Source organism: Staurois parvus, unplaced genomic scaffold (genome assembly GCF_062004578.1).
Source record: "Staurois parvus isolate SC_StPar_1 unplaced genomic scaffold, SC_StPar_1.0 ptg000199l, whole genome shotgun sequence".
NCBI classification, from domain to species: domain Eukaryota; kingdom Metazoa; phylum Chordata; class Amphibia; order Anura; family Ranidae; genus Staurois; species Staurois parvus.
In genome coordinates, this window is record NW_028317995.1 from 193,076 (window position 1) to 221,015 (window position 27,940).

At 42.4% G+C, this 27,940-nt stretch overlaps 2 protein-coding genes across 2 annotated transcripts; one reads left to right on the top strand and one right to left on the bottom strand.

The window, feature by feature from the left end:
* PPP1R3E (protein phosphatase 1 regulatory subunit 3E) lies at nt 1–17,713 on the bottom strand. The gene is made up of 2 exons (XM_089678153.1): nt 16,309–17,713; nt 1–4,752 (listed from the first exon to the last, which is right to left on the bottom strand). Exons 1-2 carry the CDS (start codon nt 16,720–16,722, stop codon nt 4,258–4,260), a joined length of 909 nt encoding a protein of 302 aa, XP_089534279.1. The 5' UTR covers nt 16,723–17,713; the 3' UTR covers nt 1–4,257.
* On the top strand, nt 17,507–27,940 carry BCL2L2 (BCL2 like 2). The gene is made up of 3 exons (XM_089678155.1): nt 17,507–17,715; nt 21,674–22,099; nt 25,984–27,940. The coding sequence occupies exons 2-3, from the start codon at nt 21,683–21,685 to the stop codon at nt 26,131–26,133; spliced, it is 567 nt and encodes a 188-aa protein (XP_089534281.1). The 5' UTR covers nt 17,507–17,715; nt 21,674–21,682; the 3' UTR covers nt 26,134–27,940.

Sequence of the window (27,940 nt, forward strand, 5' to 3'; positions counted from 1 at the left end):
TTTTCAGTTAGCAGAGCATATATTCATTTAGCAATCCATGATTAGACATCCAAAATAAGAGACAATACTACCAACATACATAAAAAACAAGAACTGTAATAAGGCAGCTATAAGGCCTCTTAGGTAGAGCAAAAAGGCATCATTTATAATGTCAGACTGCTCTTCTGTTATTAATAAATCATTACTCCCTAAACTTTTATGAATTCGGCAGTTAAATTGTTTAATTACGGTACTTAGTTTCCTGTACCCTGAACACGCCATATTCCACTTATATATCAAATCACTAGAACATCACTCATTTCTATGTACATCAAACCTTAATTACGTTACTAAATTCTCACACTACCATGTTTTGACTTTAATACATATCTTAGTCAATTTTCGACTTTGAAACCTAGCTGTCCTGCCTAACAATAGACACCACCAGATGCCCTGACTTGATGGCTAAGCTGCAGCAAATGCCATTAGTGCGTCCAGTTAGAATGCTTTTACTGGCCATTGTAGCACTCTTATTGGACAATGAAAAGGTGTCAGGGCCTAGCCATGAATTTAGGATATGACAGACCCAGTAGCCAAGTAAAACTATATCAACGAGGGAGGCTTTCTGTGTAATAAAGAGCATCTTGTGGCATGGAGTCGTAGGCAGCACTTTTATTTCAAAACTTTAAAATGCACCACAGGTTCACTTTAAAGAGACTCGGTCACCAGACTACTCACTTCAACAACAATCTTTCCATACGATTATATGTGCATTCAACATATTTCAAGCATGTTAATAATCTGTAAAAGCCTCCCTTGTGTAGACATCCAAAAGCTCGGAGATTTCTGCTGAGTGCTGTCATTTCATATGTGATCTCAGCAACCCCAGCAGACTCAAGTGACATTCTATAGAAATCCTGTTTGCCCCTCCCTTGACTGTTATATAAAAAGGTTATGCAGGAAGGAGATGGGAGGGGTTGAGGAGTTTGGCCAGCACAGACAGTATTTGGACACACCCAGAAAACGAGAAGACTATGATGTGCAAAGCAGGTACTGTGCTAGGAAACTGACTCTTCCACAAAATAGTCAAATTTGATAGTTCAGAGGCACACCGCAAGTCCAAAAAATTTTATGGAAAGGAAAAACATTGCAAGTAAGCATTTAAAATACTTGATTTTCCTGTGCTTTTGCCTGTTTTTTTTTTCAAGTTGGTGACAGGGTCTCTTTAAGAACTACTACAGTTTTAAAATCTTAATTTTCCTTAGTATACACATTACAAATATAAATACACGTGGTACATATAACACACACAAACTAAAAACCATGAAGTTTCTGCTTATTTTTCCCCAACATGGATGCAGCTTAAAACACACAACTATATATTGTCGCTATTTTGTAGGGTGAATACTGTGATTCTTAAAATTGTTCATTTGTGTACACATTACTTAGTGAAGGCATACTTGTATGAATGTAAATATCTTTTCAGCTGCCTGTGCCACCTTATGTTGCGCCCATCCTAAAGCTGGGCATACATGGGTCAGTTGTTTTCTATTAGCCAGCGTACTGATCAAAAATGGAGGCATCCTCCCTACTGTGCTGTTGTATTCTGACAGTGGGGACATCTCCGCTGTCACAATACACTGATCTTTGTTGCAGCTTATTGGCTGCTGTGCTGACCGAACTAAATTTTCCAACAAGCTTGTTTGTAAGAAGATAATCATAGTCCTTGCTGAACCGGACAAATTTCAATCCATTTATATCCAGCTTAAAAAAAAAATCTACATATAAAGTTCAGTTAACTGACAGTTCAGAGTGTCAGTTGTCTGGGTTCCCCTTCAGCTCTCACCAGTTCTTCCTGCTGACCTCCTGGAGATTACAGAATACAGTAATGATGTGGAAGTCATCAGCAGGAGGAACCAGTCAGAGCTGCAGAGGATCCAGGAGATCGACATGCTTGGAAGTTTCAGTGTCCCTGTGGACTTCACATGGCGATTTCTAATAATAGGAGTGGTGTATGGCAGCAGAAGCATCAGAAAAGGTGAAGATTTACACACTTTTTTTTTTACAGACATTAAGTCATTTTAGAATATTCACAGGGTCAGTTTAAATATGAGAAGCCCTTTTAGCTGTAGAAAGTTGTTTACACTGAACTCCTTTAGACCAGTTTGAGAAACACCATTGGAATTCAGTCTCTTACTTCAATTGAGGAGGTACAGCACTTTCCTCAATGTATCAATAATGTACAAAATATATTGTGTATCCACTGCATATTGTATTAACAAACATTATATTACACTTTGCCCTCAATATAATGTGGGAATAGACTTCGTCTTCAGTTCGTACACTTTTATTACTGTACGGTATAGTTAAGGTATAAGGCTTACTTTCCTTAATCTTCATTGTTCCCTTAAAATATACCCTCTGTACCTCCTACTGAATGAGTACTTACAATGTTGCTTTACTTTCATTCAAACTTTATATCTTGGCTCTGGATAGAGTAAAGCAGCATTAGAACATCTGTCAGATTTTCATTCCAGTGGTCATGTGCAGTGTAGGAAATGTAGTAGCTGCAGCATCCAGAGTCCCTGAGCAACTTGGTTGTCTCTTAAAAACGTATTCTTTCTACATATTTTGTTTCTATATTTTTACAACAAATAAGAGGGGGTTTTACACTCTGCTTGCTTCCTTCTACATAACTGATATTATATGTAACATTTTAGAATAAATATGTCCTTAAACACTGAATATTTGTCTATCAATGGGGCAACATAGTAGTATCCTTGTAAACAGAGAACATTCTAAACTTTAAATCACATCACAACAATGGTATCTATCTATCTGGTATAGCTAGTAGTAGTCACATTCAACTGCACACTTTCTGTGATGTTGAAGACGTTTCGCTGCTTACCCAAGCAGAGTCTTCAGTTCTAATGAGAGCTAGGGAAATAATGGAGTATCCAAAAAAAAACAGAAGTATTTTTTTAAAAAAACATAGTATCTCTGTGTTTTTCAAGCTGGGCAATAACCCAGGGCAAAATCTTGTGCATAGACCCAACATCAAAACACAAGCAAAGTAACTTGTTACATGTCCAGTGTAGTGAGGAATAAAAAGACCTGTACCTCTGGGAAGACAAAACCTCAAAAATTGGATAGCCCAAAATAGTAGTGGAACTCTGTGGGTCAGTTTTCCTGAACCCTACAGAAAAGAGACATTATCTCAAGGACAGTAGTGAGGTGCAATTTTGGGTTAGAATAACTGGTTAGCAACATTAACAACATTACAGAACCAGTCAAGTTAACTGTAACTACTACTGGCTACATCACACTAATGTACAGTACATTTCCAGCTTGCTTTCAATAACTGTTTGTTTATTAGATGTATTTTGATATTTTGACTTTTTTATAACAGATAAAGCAACGTGCACTAACCCATGGCAACCATTTAGTAATCAGTAACAGACCAGAATTCCGACTGTGCTAACCCATCTGAAACTGGCTTGGTTGCTACAGGTTATGCACATATATGCTCTGTCCACTATGAGATAGTGTGGCTTGATTCTTGGACCCAGATATCCTGCAGTCATTAGACTGTCAATTATATGAAATAACACTCTACCTCTGTTCACAGAGATCACTGTAGGACCAAGTAATATGATCTATTTACGTCTGAAAGTTTACAGTCTTTTCCATTAACTAAGCTAGCATAAATTGATACTGCAACTTAAAAGAGTGTTTCACATTTAGCAATGCCTAATGTGCTCCTCAGCTATGACCCCTGACTTAGATACTCAGAATCATGTTGAAGCTTAAATGGAGTTGACTATTAAAATAAATAGGTTACACTTTTTATTTAATCTCTAATCAGATAATGTTGATTTTCCCATGCCTTTCTACTGGTAGCAGTTGAACTTTTCTATTAGATGAAAGACAATAAACTTGGACTCCATGTTCCTCAATGTCTACACCACTTAAAATCTGAGACTGAGGACCCTTCATCAATGGCCACAGTCAAGGGGTGGGGTTCTACATTCTCCTAAAGGAGGACAACCCTTTAAGCTAAAGAAGGTACACTTAACTTTTGCTATAAAATAATGCATTACTGTTCTGTTTTCTTTAAAAATGTTCTTAATTTTGATATCAATAATTCAATTTTATGGTGCCCTAAATTATGAGCACTTTTATTTTATTCTGACACTGTTTTATTTGTTCAGAAGACTTTGGTGTATCTTTGACATGCAGAACAAATATAAGACACTGCACTTTTTTCCCTTCTCTGTATTATATGAAATGTATCCATCCATTTTCAGGATCCTGAGTCCGGGAAGCTCCAGCACTAGACAGACTTAGGCTGTAATTCTTGCCCTTGTTGTTGTCCCAGAACTCCTCATTTCCAACTTGATAACAAATAGCAAATTGTAGTGAAGAAGTCTGGGGATGGTCTCCAGGTGGTAGAGGTAGACGGAAGGTGAAGAGATCTGTGCCAGGATGGCCAGCTCCACCATGGCACAGACGAGCAGCATAGAGAGCATGGGTTTCCCGATACGAAAGCCATCCATCCAGAGTATAGCGCACTGTAACTTTCTTTTCATAAGCAAGATCAAGAACCCTTACGGATCCCCAAAGGAAGCAGCTTTCACAGCGCATATTCTGCAGGCACACGCGCTGATCCCATGTTTGCTGATCCCAGGCACTTCGCTCCCATGTTTGTTTTTCCAGTGTTCCTGGCTCTACTATCCATGAAGGGGATATGACATGGCGAGCTTCACACCAGCTCTGGAAAAGAAAACTTTGGTTAAACAGTCCTTCCAGTGAAATAAAACATTAACATTTATCACAGTTGTTTTAGGTGAGTAATACTATTCATTATAGTTTGCTTATGTAAAAAGATTTGTATGAAAGATATATGTTAGTAGGGACAAACTATGTGGTTACTGTGGCCCCACAGAGGAATCTACACCAGTTTTCAGTGGTATTGCCTCTGGGTTGCCTAGGCAGACCCAGACATAAGCCAAGCTTGCATAAGGATGATTCCAAATCTGTTTCAGATAATGCTAAAATGACCCTTCCTTGTACAAGTAATATGCATACCTATTAGGTACAATAATTTGAAAGTATCTGTTTAGGCCTAGAATGTGCATAAGAATAAAGATCCTGACAAGTACCTTACGGTGCATGCAAGTGAAATAGTAAGAGTCTTCTAATAAATTCCCTGGATCCTGGGCTCAGACTGTAAACAGGGCCTTCATTTCCCTCCATGTTAATATTAAAGCAGAACTAAACCCTCCTATCATTTAGAGTCAAGGAAGCTGCCATCTTAGACTCTGTTTGATCTTCATTTACTATGGTGCACATATGATCAGTTATAACACCCACCATTAGATGACTTGACAGTTACGAGCTAATATAAACACACTAGCAACTGTAACAGTTATAATTCAAGCCATGCCTTGACTGTAACAGTTTTAGAAAACAGTTAAATTAGTGGGTTTAGTTCCACTTTAAAGCGGAAAAGAAGTCCCGCTGTAAAAAACTGCAAGCAAGGAGGCTTTTATTACAGAAGAGACATGCCCTGTGTTTTCTTCAATAAAATGCCTCTACCTGCCTGCTCATTGTCTCTTACAACACTGTAAACTTAGTTGCGCATGTGCAGCTCAGCTTACAGTGCTGGGCCAGTCCCTGAGTGCCGGGATGATGGCCTCCTGCAAATGCAGAAGAGTAAAGTCATACCACACCTGCCAAAGAAGAGGCCCGAAGACTGGCACTCAGAGGATGCAGGACCAATGGATGGGCAAGTATGGAGCCTTTAGTTCCGCTTTAAGCCTTCTTTTCTCCTTGTGCATCATTCAACTAACAAATGCCAGAATCTTAGTGGAATGGCAGAGTCTGGCATTTTAATGCTAAATGACAGAGTAAGGAGCCTAACGGCAGGAAGAAGTGGCACTTACAGCAGAACTAAACCCTCCAATTCTTTTTAGCCAAGGAGGCTGCCATCTTAGCCTCTGTTTGATCTGCAACTGCTGCACGTGATCAGTTACGACTTCAGCTATTTGATGGTACTTTAAGGCCTCGTTCACACCATACGTGCAGACAAACTGATGGAAACTGACATGCAGATTTCACTTGCAGAGACATCAGTCTTCATGCACGCCTTAATAAGTTTTATACACGTTGCAGATTCCTACACAGAAAATTTGAACATGATACTAGTGTTGTGGTGTGAACAGGGCACATAGAGAACAATTTATTTCATTGTGCCATTGCAGTACTTGTGCAGAAAGCGGACATCTCTGCACCATGGTGTGAATGAGCCCTTAAGTGGAGCTAAACCCACCAATTTAACGGTTTCCCAAAACAGATACAGTCATGGCCGAAATTGTTGGCACCCTTGATATTTTTCCTGAAAATCAAGTATTTCACACAAAAAAGGTATTGCATTAACACATGTTTTGCTATACACATGTTTATTCCCTTTGTATGTATTGGAACAAATATAAAACAGAGGCAGAAAAGCAAATATGACATAATGTCACACAAAACCCCAAAAATGGGCTGGACAAAAGTATTGGCACCCTTAACTTAATATTTGGTTGCACACCCTTTGGAAAACATAACTGAAATCAGTCGCTTCCTATAACCATCAATAAGCTTCTGACACCTCTCACCCGGAATTTTGGACCACTCTTCCTTTGCAAACAGCTCCAGGTCTCTCTTATTGGAAGGACACCTTTTCCCAACAGCAATTTTAAGATCTCTCCACAGGTGTTCAATGGGATTTAGATCTGGGCTCATTGCTGGCCACTTCAGAACTCTCCAGCGCTTCTTTGCCATCCATTTCTGAGTGCTTTTTGACGTATGTTTGGGGTCATTGTCCTGCTGGAAGACCCAGGATCTTGGACGCAAACCCAGCTTTCTGACACTGGGCCCTACAGTGCGACCCAAAATCCTTTGGTAATCCTCAGATTTCATGATGCCTTGCACACAGTCAAGGCACCCAGTGCCAGAGGCAGCAAAACAACCCCAAAACATCATTGAACCTCCACCATATTTTACCGTAGGTACTGTGTTTTGTTCTTTGTAGGCCTCATTCCGTTTTCGGTAAACAGTAGAATGATGTGCTTTACCGAAAAGCTCTATCTTGGTCTCATCTGTCCACAAGACGTTTTCCCAGAAGGCTTTTGGCTTACTCAAGTACATTTTGGCAAACTGTAGTCTTGCTTTTTTATGTCTCTGTGTCAGCAGTGGGGTCCTCCTGGGTCTCCTGCCATAGCGTTTCATTTCATTTAAATGTCGACGGATAGTTCGCGCTGACACTGATGCTCCCTGAGCCTGCAGGACAGCTTGAATGTCTTTGGAACATGTTTGGGGCTGCTTATCCACCATCCGGACTATTCTGCGTTGCAATCTTTCATCAATTTTCCTCATCCGTCCACGACCAGGGAGATTAGCTACAGTGCCATGGGTTGCAAACTTCTTGATAATGTTGCGCACTGTGGACAAAGGCAAATCTAGTTCTCTGGAGATGGACTTGTAACCTTGAGATTGTTGATATTTTGCCACAATTTTGGTTCTCAGGTCCTCAGACAGTTCTCGTCTCCTCTTTCTGTTGTCCATGCTTAGTGTGGCACAGACAGACACACAATGCAAAGGTTAAGTGAACGTCTCTCCTTTTTATCTGCTTTCAGGTGTGATTTCTATATTGCCCACACCTGTTACTTGCCCCAGGTGAGTTTACAGGAGCATCACATGCTTGTAACATTCTTATTTATCCGCAGTTGTGAAAGGGTGCCAATACTTTTGTCCAGCCCATTTTTGGAGGTTTGTGTGACATTATGTCGAATTTGCTTTCTTTCCTCCCTTTTTTTGTTTTGTCCCAATACACACAAAGGGAATAAACATGTGTATAGCAAAACATGTGTTAATGCAATACGTTTCGTGAGAAATACATGATTTCCTGGAGAAATATCAAGGGTGCCAACAATTTCGGCCATGACTGTATATTCAAGGAATGCCTTGAAGATTAACTGTTATAGTTACTAGCGTGCTTACAATATGTTAGCTCACAACTGAACTGTTAAGCCATCAAATGGCTAGTGTCATCGTTGTTTACATGGGCAGCACCATAGCAACTACAGATCCAACAGAGGCTAAGATGGCAGCTTCCTTGGTATAAAGGATAGGAGTGTTTAGTCCCGCTTTAATCTAGACATGGAGAAAAGTCAAAGCCTCTGTTCAGCTACTAACTAAAACAGAAGCACTTGCAAGCAATGCAAGGTATCTGCTAATCAGCGCTGCTATTAGCTCACCCACCTTCCAGGCTGAGTAGGTGAGGTTCACTTTATGAAGGAAAACAGGCATGTAAAAAGATAATTTATCTGATGGACATCAGCCAAAATATAATAGCTCTGCAGATCGATCTTTCTGGAAATATTCTCCTAAGAAGATTGTTCCTGATAAACGATCTTTCTTAAATGCACAATGGTTAACTTGATGTATCATTCTTCTACCATATGTGCCGCAAACAAGTGATTCAAAAGGTGGGAAGAGAAAGGATAATGCTTCATCAGGCCAGAGTAGAATCACCATTGCTTGCAGGCATTAAGAATGAAATGGATACAGAAACTACATCTCATTTATAAAAAAAAAAAAAAAAAATATTCAGTATTGTTGTATCTATAAACTGTATCTACAACCAAAACTTTTTTTGATACAGTAGGGAAGGGTTAGAAACCCTCTCAGGTGTTACTTCTATTGGAAGCTCTGTTACAGAGATTTGCCTTCTTGCTTCATGTCACAGGACAAAAGTACTAACTCTCCAGTGCCTCAAAGGGGTCAATACCAGGGAAAGGCCAGGGAATCAGGTGTATGGATGACCTATGGATAAAGTCCGGTGATGCAGCCCTCCTCAGATGGGAAGATCAACGAACTGGAAAAAAGCACACAGGTGGCGCAAACACCTAGCGCATTATCCAAGGTATATTAAAATGTTTAAAAGACAAAAAAATACTCACAAAATTAGTGCATAAAAAGCCTGTAAGGCCACAGAGATGACCGAAATGATGGCAGAGTGTCCGTCTGGTGGTGTGGTCGGCCTGCTGACGTGTTTCGGGTACGTGTCCTGTTCCTCGGAGCTCTGAGGAATTCGGCCATCTATGTGACCTTAAAGACTTTTTATGCGCTAATTTATGTAAGTACGCTTTTTGTCTTTTAAATAAACTTTGGATAATGCGCTAGGTGTTTGCGCCACCTGAAAAAAAAAAGAAGAGAGGCACCCTCTGAGTGCAGTATGAAGGAAATATTTAATGAACCACAATCATAAAACTCACAATGTGAAGATGTTTATAAAGCCCATCAGTAAAACCATTTCTGTGTCCTGCAGGGGTCCATCCCGTAGGGTGCTGGCCGGTTTAGATGGTGACAGGGTCCCAGGCTGCTAGAGGCGGTGGAGGATCCCACGGTCCCTTAGTGGATGGTGACAGGGACCCAGGCTGCTGGGGGTGATAGGGAATCCTAGGCTCCGTCGTCCAACCTGGGATTCCCTATCACCCACATCCTCACATTGTGAGTTTTATGATTATGGTTCATTACATATTTGCTTCATACTGCACTCAGAGGGTGCCTCTCTTCTTCTTTTTCATTTTGCATACAGAGTTGGCTTAATCTGGGATGGCTGCCACCTGAAGCGGTTACTAGCCATAGACTTTATTGGGACTTCTGGACATATAACACTGGACATTAGCCATTAGTGCACTGATATCTCTCCTCTATTCGTGTTTGCACCACCTGTCTGCTGTGTCACACATTTCACAGAGCCTGCCTTCTGAACTATAGAGGTGCTGACAGGAGTTTCAGGAGGCGGAGTCATTACAGGAATTACTGCTTGCAGACAGCATGGTACCATGGGATATGTAGTCCTTAGACACTGAAAGCTGCAGGAAATAAGCTGCAAAGCATGCAGGGAATCCAGGAAGTTTTAGAAGAGATGGCCGATAGACAGGCAGCAGTCATTACAGGAAAGAAGATTTTCAAGTAAGCTTATATTGGATTGGCAAAACTACTGTTTGTATTGCTATTAGAATGCTAATATTTTAAAATGAAAGTGTAAGCTGTAACCACAGATAACCTTTAAGGTCATATGCCTGACAACAGTGGAAAGAGAAGCATGCTTTCTTTAACAGGTACCTTAAGGAAGGACAAACAGGGAGCCAGGCTGTCTGAAGGGAGCTGTAGCTAAGATATAGACTCAAACAGCACATACCACATCCAGGTTCAGGGGAAGACGCTTTAGGATGCATTAGAACAGGACAGAGAAATGGAAGAACAATGACCTGGTTAAAGTGAACAGGAGAAATCACATTGAAAAGAAAGGGGCCCCTGGGACTTAAAGTGATTGTAAACCTAATAATTTTTCTAAATAACAGACATGTTGTACCTATCTGCTCTGTGCAATGGTTTTGCACAAAGCAGCCCTGATCCTCCTTTTCTGGGCTCCGCCACAGCAATCCGCTTCCAATGGGGGCTCTGGTGCAGGTTTACTCCTGAGTTGGCTCTGATACACAGAGTATGGCTTGGCCCTGCCCTCTCCTCACTGGCTGTAATTGACAGCAGCAGGGGCCAATAGCTCCTGCTGCTGTCACTGAGCCAATGAGGAGGGAGAGAGCGGAGGGAGCTGCTGCTTTTGTGCACATCGCTGGATCGAGATCAGGTTCAGGTATGCATGGCGGGGATGGGATGGATAGGCATCAAAGATTTTTGACCTTAATGCAAATAATGCATTAGGTATAAAACCTTCAGCCTTTACAATCACTTTAAAACAAGAAAGGATTCCTTACACGTCAAGGCCACCAACCAGGAAACTCATCTTGCAGATGTGATGGCGACAAGAAAAACCTTGCAATTATATGATGACAAAGAAATATCCCCAAGAGGGTCATCGGGCACTTTCTGAAGAACCTACAGAATCCAGCTGATATCCCACTGAGTCACTGAGGATTGCACAGGAGGAAAAATATTAGCACCACCCTGTACAAAAATCTAGACGATTCTTGGATTGGAAGAAAAATCTGCTCAGTTTGTTGCTGAACGTGGAAGCAAGAGGAGGTCCAGGTATGGCGACCCTCACGTTCATCTTAAATCACCTTGGGGTGAAGAGGCCATTCTCCAGAGTTTATAGGTTGATGAAGTTGGCATCCTTAAGGTCTACAGAGGCCAGAAGGTCTCTTGGATAAAGGAAAGAGACTGACCTGGCAGATTCCATGTGGAATGTTTTCACTGAAAGATGTTGAGAAACTTTAGCTCCAGTATGGGATGCATGCCCCCTTTTGCTTTGCGGATGGTGAATAGTTTTGAATAGAAAACCTTGAAACCTATCATTTTCCAGGACAATGGCTGTAATGCCTTGGCAGAGGAGCTGTGCCAGAGCAGCACGAAGATCTGCCAATCTTTGTGGGGACGTTCGTCAAACCAAAACTCCAGTTTGTTGCCTATGTATACAACATTCTTGACCAGAATGCCTGAAATATCCTGGGACCAGATAGCTGCAAAAGCCAACACACATCTCCAACTCTGGCAAGTTGGGAAGTCCCATCATTGTAATCAGGCGTTTTATGCACATTTTGAGGATTTGGGGGTCAAGGACTGCGTTCCAGGTATTACTTTTCTTTGCTTTCTACTTGCCTTAAATACAGAAGGTTTTTCAGTTGAAAATTTTGCCTTCTTTTCCTGGGGCAAAAGGGTACCTTTTGCCAGTCTCTGAACTGCAGCTAAGGGGCTGGATGCAGCCTTTTGCTTGCCAACAATGGGGCATAATTCCTATTGCTGACACCAAAATTGAGGCACTATTCCTCCCACTGACATCATTGAAATGGCTCAATTCCTCCCACTGACACCAAAGATGAGACACTATTCCTTCAAATGACACCAACAATTAGGTACTATTCCTTCCACTGACACCAATGATGGGGCAATAATCCTCCCACTGACACCAAAGATAGGACATTATTTACTCTCACTGGACGCCAGGACATTTTCTACTCACATTGAACCTAGTTTGCCCCCCTAAAGTCTAAAAGACAGCAACCTGGCTCTTTGTTTTGAAAGTTTGGAGACACCTGGTCTAGTAATATCCACTAGCCTATTAACACAAAAGGGCAAAAGACAGGCAAAAGCTCCAGTTGTTGAATGTCAGAATGGTCTGTCAGAATAGGACGGGGATCTGGAGATACATCCTTGGATCAGATAGCTAATAGACGATGGACATGGCTGCAAGGGCAGGTTGCAGAAAAGGTCTCAAAAAAGGGATTCCAGCCTTTTAGCCAAGGGTTCTTTAAACCTTGGTTTGTTCTCTACAGGGACAGTGAAAGGAGATGGCCAGTAACCATACAAAAGGGGCTGAAAAGCCAAGAAACTCCCAGCAGGCCAGGGAGTTTGCATATAACCCAGGCTCATGGACTTTATTATGACCAGGTTGCTCTTTGTCAAGGCAAGTGTGCACTCAGTAAGGACTGAAATTGTATCTTTAAGTTTAGAAAATATGTCAGGAGTCTGAGACTCTGCATGTACCAAGTTCTCAAAAACAAGTAAGGTACAACCCTCGTCCTCCTCAGCCAAATGTGCAAAGGTAGCTTCAGCTAGAAGAAAATCTGAGATGGATTCTGGAGGGTAGGGCACAGGTGTCACTTTGCAGCCCCTGCAGCCCTGGATTTGTTAAGCCCTTTCCAACTAGCTTAGTATGTTGCATTAAGGGTGCCTAGGTGAGCACCTAATGCAGAGTCAATCACTGAAAGGGCTGCATATTCTTCACAGTGGGGTTTAGGTCTAAACCATGGATTAGCTGATATGGAAAATGCAAACAGTGAACTTAAGTGGTTTTGCAGCAACTGTAGAAATTTGCCAGTGGAGACAAAAAGAAGAAGGTAAATAGTAAAAAGAGGTTTGCTTCTATAATAGAAGAGAAGACATCTATTCTCCTAGGACACTAGCAAAAAACTGAAGCAGACTGAAAGTGGGAGGGGTCATACTAGGCTGTCCTTACAGTTTTGTTTGCCAATGTCCAATAGTCTAAAGATAGCAGCATAACCCAATGTACCTAAATATTTCTGCTCTGTCCTATAATGTACAATTAAGAAAAAGCATTTCTACTTCTGTTTGTGTTGTGGATGGAGAATTGCCTTTATATCTTGTCTGGTGAAAAAAGATTGCCCACAATACAGGAAGTAAGGGAAAGTCTCTCTGGATGAGCTCTGGACAGCAGTAAACCCTGATAGGAGTACCAATCCATCCCTATGCTATCCAAAACAACAAATCGTTTTGGCTGTAGACATACTGTAACTTCATAGCTAAACACATGCTTAGGACAGCCATAAGTGATTTATATTCTTTGTATTCATTCCTATATCTTTTTGTGTCACTTACCATACTGCCAGTTTTTTCTTCAATAACATTGGGATTAGCCCAGGCAAGAATATATAGGCTATTTCTCAGTAAGAATGACAACTGTGAGAGCTGTCATGACCTGTCTCTCTGAATGAGGCAGTGTTTCAAAAACTAATTGAAGGATTGTTCCATTTTCTATGATGGAATGGGAACAACTTGTTATTAAACAATGACAAGTGAAAAAGTGTTGTGATGCTGAAAAAATTTATATATGTAACATAACAAACTATAAATAATGAAAATCAGTCCCAACGTGTGTAAGTCCATACAGAAGAAAAAAGAAAAACAGCTTCAGAAGATCCAGATGGAGAGAAACAGCTTTCTACTGGTGACTGAACCCACAATCCCAGTGCTGTAAATCCTCAAATGAAGTGCATCAGCACAGTGAACATGTATATATAGGTGGACCCTCACCTTCTCACATGGACCTGTATAAGAAAGAGGTCAAACAGGTATCTCCCCTTCTAGTGGGGTAACACATAGCTTTCTCCTCTGTGGGTAATCCTCCTCTTATATGTCACCGCTGATCCTCTTGAAGCACCTGTTATCAGTATAGCTGGCTCTGTGGGTGGAACTCAACAACCGTAAAGACAACCATAGTGCAGCACGGTTCTTAAAACTACATAAAGTTTATTAAAATGTATGCCCTCACATGGTAATCATGATAAAAACGCAATGTAAAACAAACAATCACTGAACAGCAATATCCTACTAAACTGAATGGTGTTCTGGCTCTGAGGTCACCCGACTCCTCCCCACGCATATTGTCACACACCACGTGACTTCATCAACTTCATATGTTACATATATGAATTTTTTGAGCAGCGCAACACTTTTTCACTTGTCAATTTTTTGTTTATGGGTACACACATAATATGTGTTTGCAGCAGCTTGATATAATTTGTGTTTTTGTTCCAAGTATATTTTCTTGTTTTGTACCGATAGTTGGCAGCGCACAATTTTTTCTATATATTGTTATTAAACATGCTGGCATATTTATGACCAATAAGGATGTTCCCTGTGGAAATATTAATGCTGAACTTAACTTGTGACTAAAGCTGTACGCAATTTTTTTTTTTTGCTAAAATTCAGCTGTAAAGCTACAATTTAGGTATGGCATTTTTTTAAAAAAGCTATGGCAACTGTTACATAGTTACATTGGTGAAAGCTGGACCAATGTAACTATGTATAAATTGCCATACCTACACTTCAGCTTTAATTTTTGAGCAGGTTTAATTTGCATTTATATGATTGTGAATGTTACCGCTTCCTCCTTTATGTATGGATTGATTACTAAAGTCAAATAGACTGTGCACTCTGCAAGTGCAGTTGTACTAATTGTCCCTAGAGTTCAGTAAATGTGGTAAAACTTCACCTTGTAAAGAATACCCAATCAGGTGCAAGGGAAATGTAACTATGCAGTCCTGCTGCTGGCCCTGTCAAGTGTCATTGGGGCTGGAATTATGCAGGCACCACCAGGCGCACGTTTAACTTGAATCTACATCAGTGGTCTCCAAACTGCGGCCTGGGGGCCAGATGCGGCCCTTTGCTTGCTTTTATCTGGCCCTTAGGGCACTATTTTATCCACTAGTACAACAGTGGGGCATAATTCCTTCCACTGACACCAGTGAAGGGGCACAATTCCTCCCACTGACACCAACTCTGCGGCATTGTTTTTCCCATGACGTCGGGACCTTTTCTACTCCCAATGGCCACAGTCCAGCCCCCCCCTAAAGTTGTAAGGACAGTACACTGGCCCTTTGTTAAGACAGTTTGGAGACCCCTGAGCTATATGATTGTGAATGTTATCACTGTACCCTTTATATAGGGGTTAATTTACTAAGGGCAAATAGACTGTGATCTCTGCAAGTGCAGTTCCACTCATTTTGGTAAATGTGGTAAAACATCACTTTGTACAGAATACACAATCAGGTACAAGGAGAATAAAAAAAACAGCATTTTTGCTTGCATATTAATGGATGATGGAAATCAGCAGAGCTTCACCATGTTTATTAAGCTCTGAGGAAAATGAGGGCAACTGCACTTGCAGAGTGCACAGTCTATTTGCCTTTAATAAGTCAACCCCACAGAGTATCATGTTCCCTTTTTTTAAGAATTACAGAGGAAAAGAGATGGACCTTGGTGCAAAAGCTTACAGCAGTCTCTAAGTCAGCCCTTCATGACCAGGGTTCTGTGGTACCATAGGATTCTAGAGGTTGCTCATTATTTCTTCATCAACGAGCAATTTCTGCCTCTCAGATAAGATACCACTAACACCGCTGATCTTTTTAGCTATAAAAGGAAGATTCTTACCAGTGACCACAAATATAATGAGTATCCTTCCCACTGACCATCATACTTATGTACCATCAGCTGTAGATTTAGTAATATTAGCAGATGTTCCCTGAGACCTGAATGTTATTTCAAGGTCTCCCCCATGATAAAAAAAAAGTTGTGAAAGGCTGATCTAGGCCAAATTCACCCTAAAGTACTCCCTAGAATAACCTTTCCAAACCCTTTTACCCCAGAAGAACCCTTGGTCTCAGGGAACCCTTGTTGGTTGGTCAACCAGGGGTCATTCAGCAACTGGCATTTATGTTGGTAGTGGTCAGTGGGAAAATATCCCTTACATTGGTGGAAGAATGCACCCCTTTCAGTGGTGGTCAGAATGCCATCCTTGTAGTCCTGCTGTTGGACCTGTCAAGTGGCACTGGTACTGGAACTATGCAGGCACCCTCAGATGGGAGGCAAGTAAGCCACTGCTCAAGGAACCCTTGGCCACCTCTGGAGGAACCCTGGTTGGGAATGGCTGTCCTAATAGTTCAACATACAACAAATATAATGCTTATCACTGTTACTATTGACTGCAGCTCATTGGGAAGACATTCTACAACATACCACATCCTCTCTGGAGCTGCAGGATCCTCCAATTTGCTCCAACAATTCTCTCTGTAGCCGGTAGGTCACGTGTTGTGGAATATGGGGCATATCCTCACGTCTGAAGTGTCGTACCGACTCCAGCTCCAGCCCTAGTGCATCTGCAAAGCGGACCCTCTTCCTGGTTTCTGGGCTACGATGGCGTTCTGACCGGGGTACACGCAAGGCTGGGGCAGATCGCGAACGCCTTCGTGGAGCGCTTATGGATTTTATGGCGGTGGAGCGACCTGGTGAGGACGCTGCTTCTTCTTCTTCTTCATCACGCTCCTCGAGGCTTGGTCTGGCTGTTCGGTAATAGGCTCGTTCATAAAGTCCAGCAATGTAGCTGAGGTTTCTGGGGATGTCCCCCGTGGGGGGCCGGGAGCGGCAGGACATTACGATACCTAGTGTTACAGACTAGCATTAAGGCTTTAGCACGAACTACGGGAAGGTAGATGGAAATATTGTGTAGGTGATAGCTATTGTGTATGGCAGGGTAATCAATGATTAGAAGGCATGGACAGTATGAGGAATATTTCCCTGAAGGTAAGGATGCAGCACACACACCCTCCTAGGCTTTCATGACACCTATTACCCTCCACTCAACCTCCCCCTGTGTCATTCCATGTCCCCTTCCGCCGTGTCCTCATCTTCCCCCTGCTGTGCGACGCTCCTCCATCACTCCCCGACTCCTCTGCATCCCATCCATCCTGCGGAGTCCCTGGACCACTACCGTAATGCTTTGTGTAGAAGGGACGGCAGCCGAAAGCTTGGTCCAGCCCCCTCCACCCGTCCCGTGCACGGAATTGGAGGAGAGTGGGAGGAAGGTGGGGCTCCCAGGAAGGTGATCCGGGAGGGAGCAGGCGCCAGTGAACGAGGAAGCTGCAGACAAGTTGCTGGCCATGAGGTCCGGAGATACAACCACAGGAGTTACGGAGGAGGCACTGTAGGCGCCGCGCTCATGGACACCCTGCATACCCGGGGCGCCGTGCAGCCTTTTCATGTGGGGTGGCAGCTCGCTTGTCGGAGGAGAGTTGTAGCCGCTATACATAGAGCACGCCGCTATGTACAGGACGCCGCCATTACACAGCGGCGCGGGGGCACACTGCTACTACTTTGGCTGCTTGTAGCGGAACACTGGGTGCCCGTTTAGTCTACACATTACGGCGCGGAGGTAATCCGTAGCCACCGGTACGAGGAGAACCGTCCAATCGGAGCAAAGATAGGCGCGCCTTCGCCTGATGTCATCGGGCGTCGCCATGGCAGAGACGGAAGTGTTTCCGTTTTAGACCGGAGAAGGGAACGGCAGTACGGGCCGAAGGGGGGAGAGAAAGCAGCATGAGAGTGATACCAGCCGTCTCCGGGGGAGCCCCCAGCAGCACATGACTGGTAGGTGGTCAGCTGGGTGTCCTGGAATGGGTGTTCAGGGTTAGAGGGGGTTTACCTGACAGCTGAAGGCTTGGACCACACAATATATGATAGCTGGGACTATACAGTGTGTGATACGTGGGACCATAATATGTAATAGCTGAGAACATACAATATATATGATACATAGGACCACACAGCGGGGGAGATTTACTAAAACTGGTGCACTCAGAATCTGGGGCAGCTGTGCATGGCAGCCAATCAGCTTCTAACTTCAGCTTGTTCAATTAAGCTTTAGCAATAAAACCTGGAAGCTGATTGGTTTCTATGCAGAGCTGCACCAGATTTTGCACTCTCCAGCTGCAGAATGGGTGAGAGCTGGGATTTCTGGAAGGGTGAGAGCTGAGGCCATACGGGTCTATTCAATATGTAACAGTTGGGGCCATATGATGGGTGACAGCTGGGACTATGCAGGCCCATAAGGATCCATTCAATATGTAACAGTTGGGACCATATGATGGATGACAGCTGGGACTATGCAGGCCCATACGGGTCTATTCAATATGTAACAGTTGGGACCATATGATGGGTGACAGCTGGGACTATGCAGGCCCATACGGGTCTATTCAATATGTAACAGTTGGGACCATATGATGGGTGACAGCTGGGACTATGCAGGCCCATACGGGTCTATTCAATATGTAACAGTTGGGGCCATATGATGGGTGACAGCTTGGACTATGCAGGCCCATACGGGTCTATTCAATATGTAACAGTTGGGGCCATATGATGGGTGACAGCTTGGACTATGCAGGCCCATACGGGTCTATTCAATATGTAACAGTTGGGGCCATATGATGGGTGACAGCTGGGACTATGCAGGCCCATACGGGTCTATTCAATATGTAACAGTTGGGACCATATGATGGGTGACAGCTGGGACTATGCAGGCCCATACGGGTCTATTCAATATGTAACAGTTGGGGCCATATGATGGGTGACAGCTGGGACTATGCAGGCCCATACGGGTCTATTCAATATGTAACAGTTGGGGCCATATGATGGGTGACAGCTTGGACTATGCAGGCCCATACGGGTCTATTCAATATGTAACAGTTGGGGCCATATGATGGGTGACAGCTTGGACTATGCAGGCCCATACGGGTCTATTCAATATGTAACAGTTGGGGCCATATGATGGGTGACAGCTGGGACTATGCAGGCCCATACGGGCCCATTCAATATGTAACAGTTGGGGCCATATGATGGGTGACAGCTGGGACTATGCAGGCCCATACGATGGGCAACACAGATGTCCCTTAAGCCTTTTACGCACAGGCCGAAATTTAGATGATTTAGAAGGATCCAGCTGACTTTTGACCTGTGTGTACAGCTGACTGTTCTATGGAAGCCGATCTTACAACCAGCATCCAACCGGAATTTGATCAGTGCTGGTAGCCAATGGCTGGGTGGGTGGGGGCAGTTGCCTTGTCAGAACACAATGGCACAGCAGGTGAGATCACCACACTAACAACATCACTTGTTTTGGTACAGTGATCTCTGTTGTGTGTGTGTTTTTGTTTTTTTTTTCTTTCAGCCTGCTGGATTTACGAAAAAAAAACCCCAAAAGTTCTAGTGTGTACCCAGCTTTATGTAGCTGTATGCTAAGAGCCTGCAGACAGTCCTCTGTCATTAGCTTGGAATATGAAGGAGAAGCAAGTTAGAAGGGAGGTGACTCTGGACACTCCTTACTGCCAGTGAAAAAGGGGAATTTTGTATAACGCGAAACACATAAGAAGTATTCAGTTCACATACATTTACAGTGCTTTGAAAAAGTATTAATACCCCTTGAAAGTTTCCACATTTTGTCATGTTAGAACCAAAAACATAAATGTATTTTATTGGGCTTTTATGTGATAGACCAACACAAAGTGGCACATAATTGTGAAGTGGAAGGAAAATGATAAATGGTTTTCAAAATGTATAACAAATATCTGAAAAGTGTGGCATTTGTATTCAGCCCCCCAAGTCAGTACTTTGTAGGACCACCTTTCCCTGAAATTACAGCTGCAAGTCTTTTTGGGGATATCTCTACCAGCTTTGCACATCTAGAGTGACATTTCTGCCTATTCTTTGTAAAATAGCTCAAGCCCTGCCAGATTGGATGGAGAGCGTTGGTGAACAGCAATTTTCAAGTCTTGCCACATATTTTCAATTGGATATAGGTCTGGACTTTGAGTGAGCCATTCTGACACATGAATATGCTTTGATCTAAAGTAAACCATTTCATTGTAGCTCTGGCTGTAAGTTTAGGGTCATTGTCCTGCTGGAAGGTGAACCTCCGCACCAGTCAAGTCTTTTGCAGGCTTTAACAGGTTTTCTTCTAAGATTGCCCTGTATTTGGCTCCATCCATCTTCCCATCAATTCTGACCAGCTTCCCTGTCCCTGCTGAAGAAAAGCATGCCCACAACATGATGCTGCCACCACCATGTTTCACGGTGGGGATGGTGTGTTCCGGGTGATGTGCAGTGTTAGCTTTCTGCCACACATAGCATTTTGCCACACATAGCATCTTACCAGAGCACCTTCTTCCACATGTTTGCTGTGTCCCCCAGATGACTTCTCACAAACAGCAAACAGGACTTCTTATGGCTTTCTTTTTGCCACAATTCCATAAAGGCCAGATTTGTGGAGTGCACGACTAATAGTTGTCCTGTAGACAGATTCTCTCACCTGAGCTGTGGATCTCTGCAGCTCCTCCAGAGTTACTATGGGCCTCTTGGCTGCTTCTCTGATTAATGCTCTCCTTGCCCGGCCTGTCAGTTTAGGTGGATGGCCATGTCTTGGTAGGTTTGCAGTTGTGCCACACTCTTTCCATCTTCGGATGATGGAATGAACAGTGCTCCGTGAGAGGTTCAAAGCTTGGGATATTTTTTTATATTCTAACCTTGCTTTAAACTTCTCCACAACTTTACCCCTGACCTGTCTGTGTTCCTTGGCCTCCATGATGCTGTTTGTTCACTAATGTTCTCTAACAAACCTCTGAGGGCTTCACAGAACAGCTGTATTTATACTGAGATTAAATTACACACAGGTGGGCTCTTTTTACTAATTAGGTGACTTCTGAAGGCGATTGGTTAGATTTTAGTTAGGGGTATCAGAGTAACGGAGGCTGAATACAAATGCATGCAACACTTTTCAGATATTTATTTAAAAAAAGTTGAAAACCATTTATCATTTTCCTTCCACTTCGCAATTATGTGCCACTTTGTGTTGGCCTATCGCATAAAATCCCATTAAAATACATTTCCATTTTTGGTTGTAACATGACAAAATGTGGAAAATTTCAAGGGGGGTGAATACGTTTTAAAGGCACTGTATATTAGTTCTCTAGAAAACAAGTTATGGAAATAAAAACTTAAAGAACTATTTAACAAGATAATTTATAGATTATTAGCATTGTGTGAGTCATTTGAAAGGCTATTAGCCAATATCTGTAGATTTAGAGTATTCTAAACTCGTTGACTGTCACCTAGAAAGGAAAGAAATTGTAATGTTTACATAGAGCTGTAGCCAATGCATTCCAGTTGTATACATTACATACACTCACTTCTTTTAAACTATAGCTTTCTCTAAAATGGAACTCTTCTTCTTTCTTTTTTTTTTTTTAACTGAAATACTGTTACAGCTTTTTTTTCTATTAGGGATTATCATAACCCCCCCCATGTTGGAGTGTGTGTGTTTTTTATTTCAAATGTTTTAAAAAACTTTGTTTTGTCTATTTAAATGTTTATTCCTTATAATAAAAATTCATTCAGTTTAAAGCCTTGGACTGGCTGAGAGAGAACAAGGAACGTAGTAAGTCGGCTGCCTGTGGCCAAAAACCCCCCAATTTTAATGTCTTCTCTTTACATGAAGAGTTTAGTGTTTTTTCTGTAGAGTGATGGCAAGAGGGTATTTTTGTGTTTTTGCTTTTAGGGAGCCTGGATGGCGCAGTCTGACCCAAGATCCCGGCCCCTGGTGGAAGATTTTGTCCAGTACAAGCTGTGTCAGCGGGGTTTGGTTCCAGAGCCAGTTGGACCTCCATCATGTAGTCTACATTCAGCTATGCGTGCTGCAGGGGATGAGTTTGAGGAACGTTTCCGACAGGCATTCAGTGAAATATCTACACAGATACATGTGACCCCTGGCACAGCATATGCACATTTTGCTGAGGTGGCAGGTGGTCTGTTCCAAGGTGGGGTTAACTGGGGTCGTGTGGTGGCATTCTTTGTGTTTGGAGCTGCACTTTGTGCAGAATGTGTCAACAAAGAGATGGCTCCCCTTCTACCACGGATCCAAGACTGGATGGTGACCTTTTTGGAGACCAACTTGAGAGACTGGATGCAAAGCAATGGGGGATGGGTGAGAAATGGCAACTTTACTTTTGAATGCATTTTTGAGTATATATCTTAATTTATCAATGACTGGACTGTGCACCACAAGGTACAGTTCTGTTTGTTAAATAGACTCTGTCACTCTTAAAAAGCCAGAAGCTGTCGACAGATATGAAGCACGGGTACCCAGAAATGACAGCACATACATGAAACCGCTTGCAGTACCTCCTTGCTTTGTCCAAATGCTGGACTGTTCAGACATACAAAAGGGAATGTTGGAGCATGCCTGGTCTCACCTATTCCACACATTCCTTATGCCCCATCGCTGTGATGGGCTGCCTCACTGGCCGATAGAATGGGTAGGCAAGCTTCAGCACTCTTAACCATTTGCCATCCGCCTGCTGATTATAAACGGCAGGACGGTGGCACTCCAGGGGAGGGTTGCCGTTCATAAACGGCACCCGCATTTTCTAGTTGTGTGTGCTCCCTGGGAGCACGCAGCACCGCGATCCGGTGCCCGCTGTGTCCTCCGGACACAGTGGAACACCGGTCGTCGGACGGGACCTCTGTGCGAGGTCCCGGTCATGTTATCACTGATTGGCCAATCGGTGATCACATGCAGAGTAGTAAGCAAGATGTCACTGGTGACATCATTGCTTACTACGTGTGAAATCTGTGAATGATCACAGAGGTCACATGGTATAAGGCTATTCACAACAGCCTTGTACCATGTGACAAGCTGTGACCAATCACAACTCACACAGTAGTTCTCAATGGCTGCAAGAATGCAGCCAGAGAGAGAAGGAGAAATGATTGCTTTTACAGCCTTTATGGGCGTAAAAGCAATCAGTGTAAAAAAAAAAAAAAAAAATCAGCACCCCCAGAAGTAGTACAGTGTCACCATGGTGGCACTGTACTGCTAGGGTGACAGTATGTAAAAAAAAAAACAAAAAAAAAACCCCATAAATAATAATGTAGAATTATAATATAGAAAAAAAAGTTTAAACATTTTTTAAAAATTATAATGTTTGGTTATAAACTAATTTTGGGTTATTATTATTATTTTTTTTTTTACTAAAAAGACAACGGAAAAATTTTTTGCCAATATTTATGATGAAATACTATTTATTTGCAAAATTTTATAAGAACACTTTCTTTCAAAATTTTTGGACTCTTTCATTTACATAGCAAAAAAAATGAAAATCCAAGTGGTGAATAAATACCACCAATATAAAGCTTTATCTGTCTCAAAAAAATGCTAAAAAATTCATATGGGTACAGTGTTGCATGACCGCGCAATTGTCATTCAAAGTGTGATAGTGCTGAAAGCTGAAAATTGGCCTGCGCAGGAAGGGGGTGAAAGTGTCCGGACTTGAAGTGGTTAAAAACTACTGAAGCATTGTATTGTCAAAAATATCTGGCATTCGGGTGAAGCAGTTGGTGAAATGAAAGCTGCTGTAGGTATGTGCAGGTACCTCTGGGTGTGTGAACATACATTAACTATCAGTAGTTTTTGTGACAGTATTTTTAAGGTGACTTTGTAACAATAATCATCGCACAAGTGTAATAAAAATAACCTATTGATCATACATAAATCGATTTATAGAACACTTGTTATAAATAAATACATTATAGAACACTTGTATATTTAAAGAGTTACAGGCAACATATATGTACAGGGGTTAGACAAAAAATGGAAACACTACATGATTTGCAGATGTGAAAGTGACACATGATTTGCATTAAAAGCGGAAGTGATGCAACATTCTTTTGCTTCCGCTGTGTGATAAGACACCTAGATAACAGGCGGAAAGCCTGACTTTCATCATTCACTATGCGCTGCTAGTAATACAGAGTAATGTCAGAGCTTACTGAGCTTCAAAGAGGGCAAATTGATGGTGTCCGCTTGGCTGGTGCCTCTGTGACTGAAGTTGCCAATGTATTTGCAGTGCCGTGAGGTACAGTATCAAAGGTTATGATGGCATATACAGTTTCCGGGGAAAACAATCCTCTGATAAACATAATAGACAAAAGGACATTGCTCAGGGTTCAACGCAGAATATGTCGTCACTTTCACACCTGCAAATCATGTAGTGTTTCCATTTTGTTGTCTAACCCCTGTGCATATTTTTAAATTACTTGAAGCAAGCTAACCCAAAGCAGGAATTTCATACATTTGGAAATAACATTTTACATTGCACAATGTGCTTTATTTTTCATTTTTTCATGCTTGCCACGTCACATATTATTGTTGAAGTGATACTAAAGTCTTCTTTTTTTTCCTTTTTAAATAACAAGCAGTGGTTTTGCACAGAGCAGCCCAGATCCTCCTCTTCTTGGATCCCCCGGCGGCATTCCTGGCCCCTCCCTCCTGTCGGGTGCTCCCATAGCAAGCAACTTGCTATGGGGGGCACCTGAGTAGATGCACTCCTGAGCCACCACTCTGTGTGTCCATTCTCACACACACAGCTGCGACTCACCCCCGCCCCCTCCCTCTCATGATTGGCCCATTGCCATTGGCTCCTGCTAGGGCATCAGCCAATCAGGAGTGAGAACCCCTGGAGAACCGCAGGCACTTCAGATGCCTGTCTGCATGTTGAATTCATTTTCTTGTAGGTTGCCCTGATATTCGATAGCCTCCATCTCCTGGTGTTGCCAGCTCAGGCCTACCTCCTCCTTTACCTTCTTAACCAATAGGAAGGCAATAAAGACGAGTGGGGGCCATTTTGTGAGTTTTTTAGTATATGCTTTTTATTGTGCCATTTTAAAGCTAAACTCCACCCTAGTTCCCCCCTACTAGAAGCTCTCTGCAATACATTTGGGGGAAGAAAAAATCAAGGACCCATACATTAAAGTGATGGTAAACTCTTGCAGATAAAGGAAAAAAATGGGTCCACCAGCAGGTTTAAGCCATAATGTACTAGCATGCACTGCAAACTAGTACATTATGACAGACTTGCCTGAAAACAGAACCCTCCAGCGCTGTGCTGTCACGGCTCTCCCTGGTCCTTGGCACTGCAATCTTCCTTCCTGATTTCTTATCTTTGGTTGTTAGAATGCCTTGACTGAGGTGATGTCACTCCCGCACATGCTCATGGGAGTCCTATTGCCACATCATGCAGAGAGTGTTGAGTGATGTAAATGGGGTCTGAGCTGCGCATGTACTGCTCAGGTTACTTTACCCACCGAAAGGCTGGGGGGGAGATTCATGACAGAAGAGACCTCTAGGGTCTCTCCTATTTTAAAAGCCCCACCTGTCGGTGGATTTACATATACTGACAATACTACCACTTTAATGTATTATTAAACCTTCCATTTGCGCTTCATGACTTCTGTTTTCTTTCTATCATCTCTTTGTAATTTACATTTCAAATTTTCCTAATCCCGTGCTTCATCTCAGCAGCCGGAGGTGATGACACTACATGCACAGGCAACTTTAAACCCCATTCTACTCTGCAGCCTTATGCGCAAGCCGCATGTTTTCTAGCTGCTCTGCCAGTACACGCTCATTTACAGGCAGCACTCCTGCTCTGGAATACCACAGCAACTCCTCCAGAGATTGATTGGCAGATTGGGTGGTGACATCAGCTAAAATTCAATGCTGGTCAAGTGTGCGTAGTGTTTTATTGGCATACAGGGTGATGTAACATGTAGTCCTGCTATGGGCAGCCATAGGGCTTTTGGTAATATTTACCATGTGTCCAGATGGTCATGGATGATTATTCGCTTCAATCTGTTTTTCCATAAAGATGCATTGATGTCTGTTTTTTCATCCGTCAACAGACGGATGAAAAACGGACAAACAGAATGCCTGTGTAAAATTGGCCTTAAGCTTATGCAGATGTGCAATAAGTGGCCTGTTGGAAACATTATTACACTCCAACCTTGTTACCATGTGTCTCTCTTTCTCAGAACGGGTTCCTGGCTCTGTATGGCGATGGTGCGATAGAAGAAGCAAGAAGACAGCGTGAAGGAAACTGGGCCTCTCTGAAAACCGTACTGACTGGGGCAGTGGCTCTTGGGGCTCTTATGACTGTAGGAGCTCTGTTTGCCAGCAAATGACACATAAAGCAACAGACACCAAATGTCCTCTGCAAGCAGTGTGCTTTATCCATGCACAACAAGAAGTGTGTTTGTAGACGAGTGCCATTGTTAGAGTATGTGATGGTTCTTGCCTGTGTGCTCTATGTATGTTTCTTTGTTTTAATATGATGTTTTTGCAGCATAAGAGTATGTATTTTATGTGTCCGATTGCATTAAAGATTACAGGTATTGTTTGTATGCTGGTTTTTCGAGTGTGATCATGCATGTCTGCATTCCAGTGTTTTTCTGTGCATGTGTATCCAATATGTCTTGCTTTGTGTGGATGTAATGTTTGTATGGCTCCATTATATGATGCTTTGTGTATGGATGAGAGAACTGTGTTGCCTTGTATGCATTTGTGTCTTTGAGCAGTGCTGGTATTTATTGCTTCTCCTTGCTGCTGGTTTAGTTTACCGAATTTGTAGTAGGAGGGAGCTTCTTTCTCTCTACCAGATTCTTTTATTCTGTGCATTTGAGGGTAGTAAACAGGCATGAGTAGAGCTAATGGTTTCAAATCAATTTAACCCTTCTGCTGCCAGCAATGCTGGCATATAAACAGACTCCTAATCACTAAATCAGCCAGGAGTTTTATATTTTTCAGCAGGCTGATAGTTTACTAATAGAAGTGACATTGGCAGCTGTAAAGCCACTTGATCACTTCTACAGCCGCTCACTGACTTCCATGTGACGAATGACCCCAGAAGCATTTGGCTCTGCTTACTTGCTAGTTCAGAACTGTCAGTCCCTGGCCAGGAAAGAAGCTGACGACACACACTTGGTCACTCTGTGTTTTGTCAGCTTCAAAAGAGTACAGAGGTCACATTGGCGGGCTAATAAACCTCTAATGTACCCTTAAAGAAAACCTGCACTATGCTATCACTTAGGAGGTTTATCCGCCTTGTGATAGATGTTAAATTAAAAAAATAAAACTTTATGTAGTTAAGTTAAAAAACACCCCCAAAAATTGTTAAGTCCCCAGAAACACACTTGTTGGGTGCCACGCCTTCACAAATGACAATCGTGCCACACCTATTGGGTATTGCTGTGTACTTTGGAGTGAGACAGTTTTCTATGGAGTGTCCATTGGGTACTGTAGGTTTTTTATTTTTTTTTGCTGTTTCACAAGCGTACAGAGTTTTGAGGCCAGTTAGAGAAATTGGGTGCTTGTGTGCACTAAAATTAATTTGAGTGTATATTTTGCTCAAAATTATAGATTTAATAAACAGTTGCGCAATTATTGACATCAACAATTGCAACTGCCACCGTTTTATTTTACTGGGTCCCTGCTTTAAGGAAATATATAATGTTCTTGGGGTTTAAGTCACCTTTAACTGAAAAATATATTATTTAATCTGAGCAAAAGAAAAAAAAAAGCTCTGGCAGTGAAAGGGTTAAAGAATACAGTACTGTTGCTTTTAACTGAAAATGTCTTTATGTCCGCCATCTGCAATTGCTGTTCTCCAAATATAAGTGCACTGTCTCTAGTTTTAGTTCTGATGACTAGATGTCATGCTGTCCCAGTACTCCCTGCAATTGGCATGAGTTGCCTGGTAACACAGTCCTTTGCTATCACCTAGTGCAGTTGTTCTCCACCTCACCTAAAGTAAGCAACAGACATGCACTAGTTTCCTCTCAATTCCTGTATATCAAGGCAGGTCTGAGAGGAGGAGGCTCCTGCACTAACTACGGTCTCGCACAAGTTGACATTGGCTTCCCTGTACAGAGAACACTGTTTCAGAGGAGATTGGTTTAAGTGTTCATCATGCATTAAAGATTCCTTGCCCTA

Bases quoted from the DNA above. Each gene is read 5' to 3' on its own strand.
- BCL2L2 (XM_089678155.1), top strand. From the start codon at position 21,683: ATGGCGCAGTCTGACCCAAGATCCCGGCCCCTGGTGGAAGATTTTGTC. The intron at 22,100-25,983 runs GTGAGAAATGGC...TCTCTTTCTCAG, and splicing joins TGCAAAGCAATGGGGGATGG to AACGGGTTCCTGGCTCTGTA.
- PPP1R3E (XM_089678153.1), bottom strand. From the start codon at position 16,722: ATGTCCTGCCGCTCCCGGCCCCCCACGGGGGACATCCCCAGAAACCTC. The intron at 4,753-16,308 runs GTATGTTGTAGA...TTTCTTTTCCAG, and splicing joins GCAGCTCCAGAGAGGATGTG to AGCTGGTGTGAAGCTCGCCA.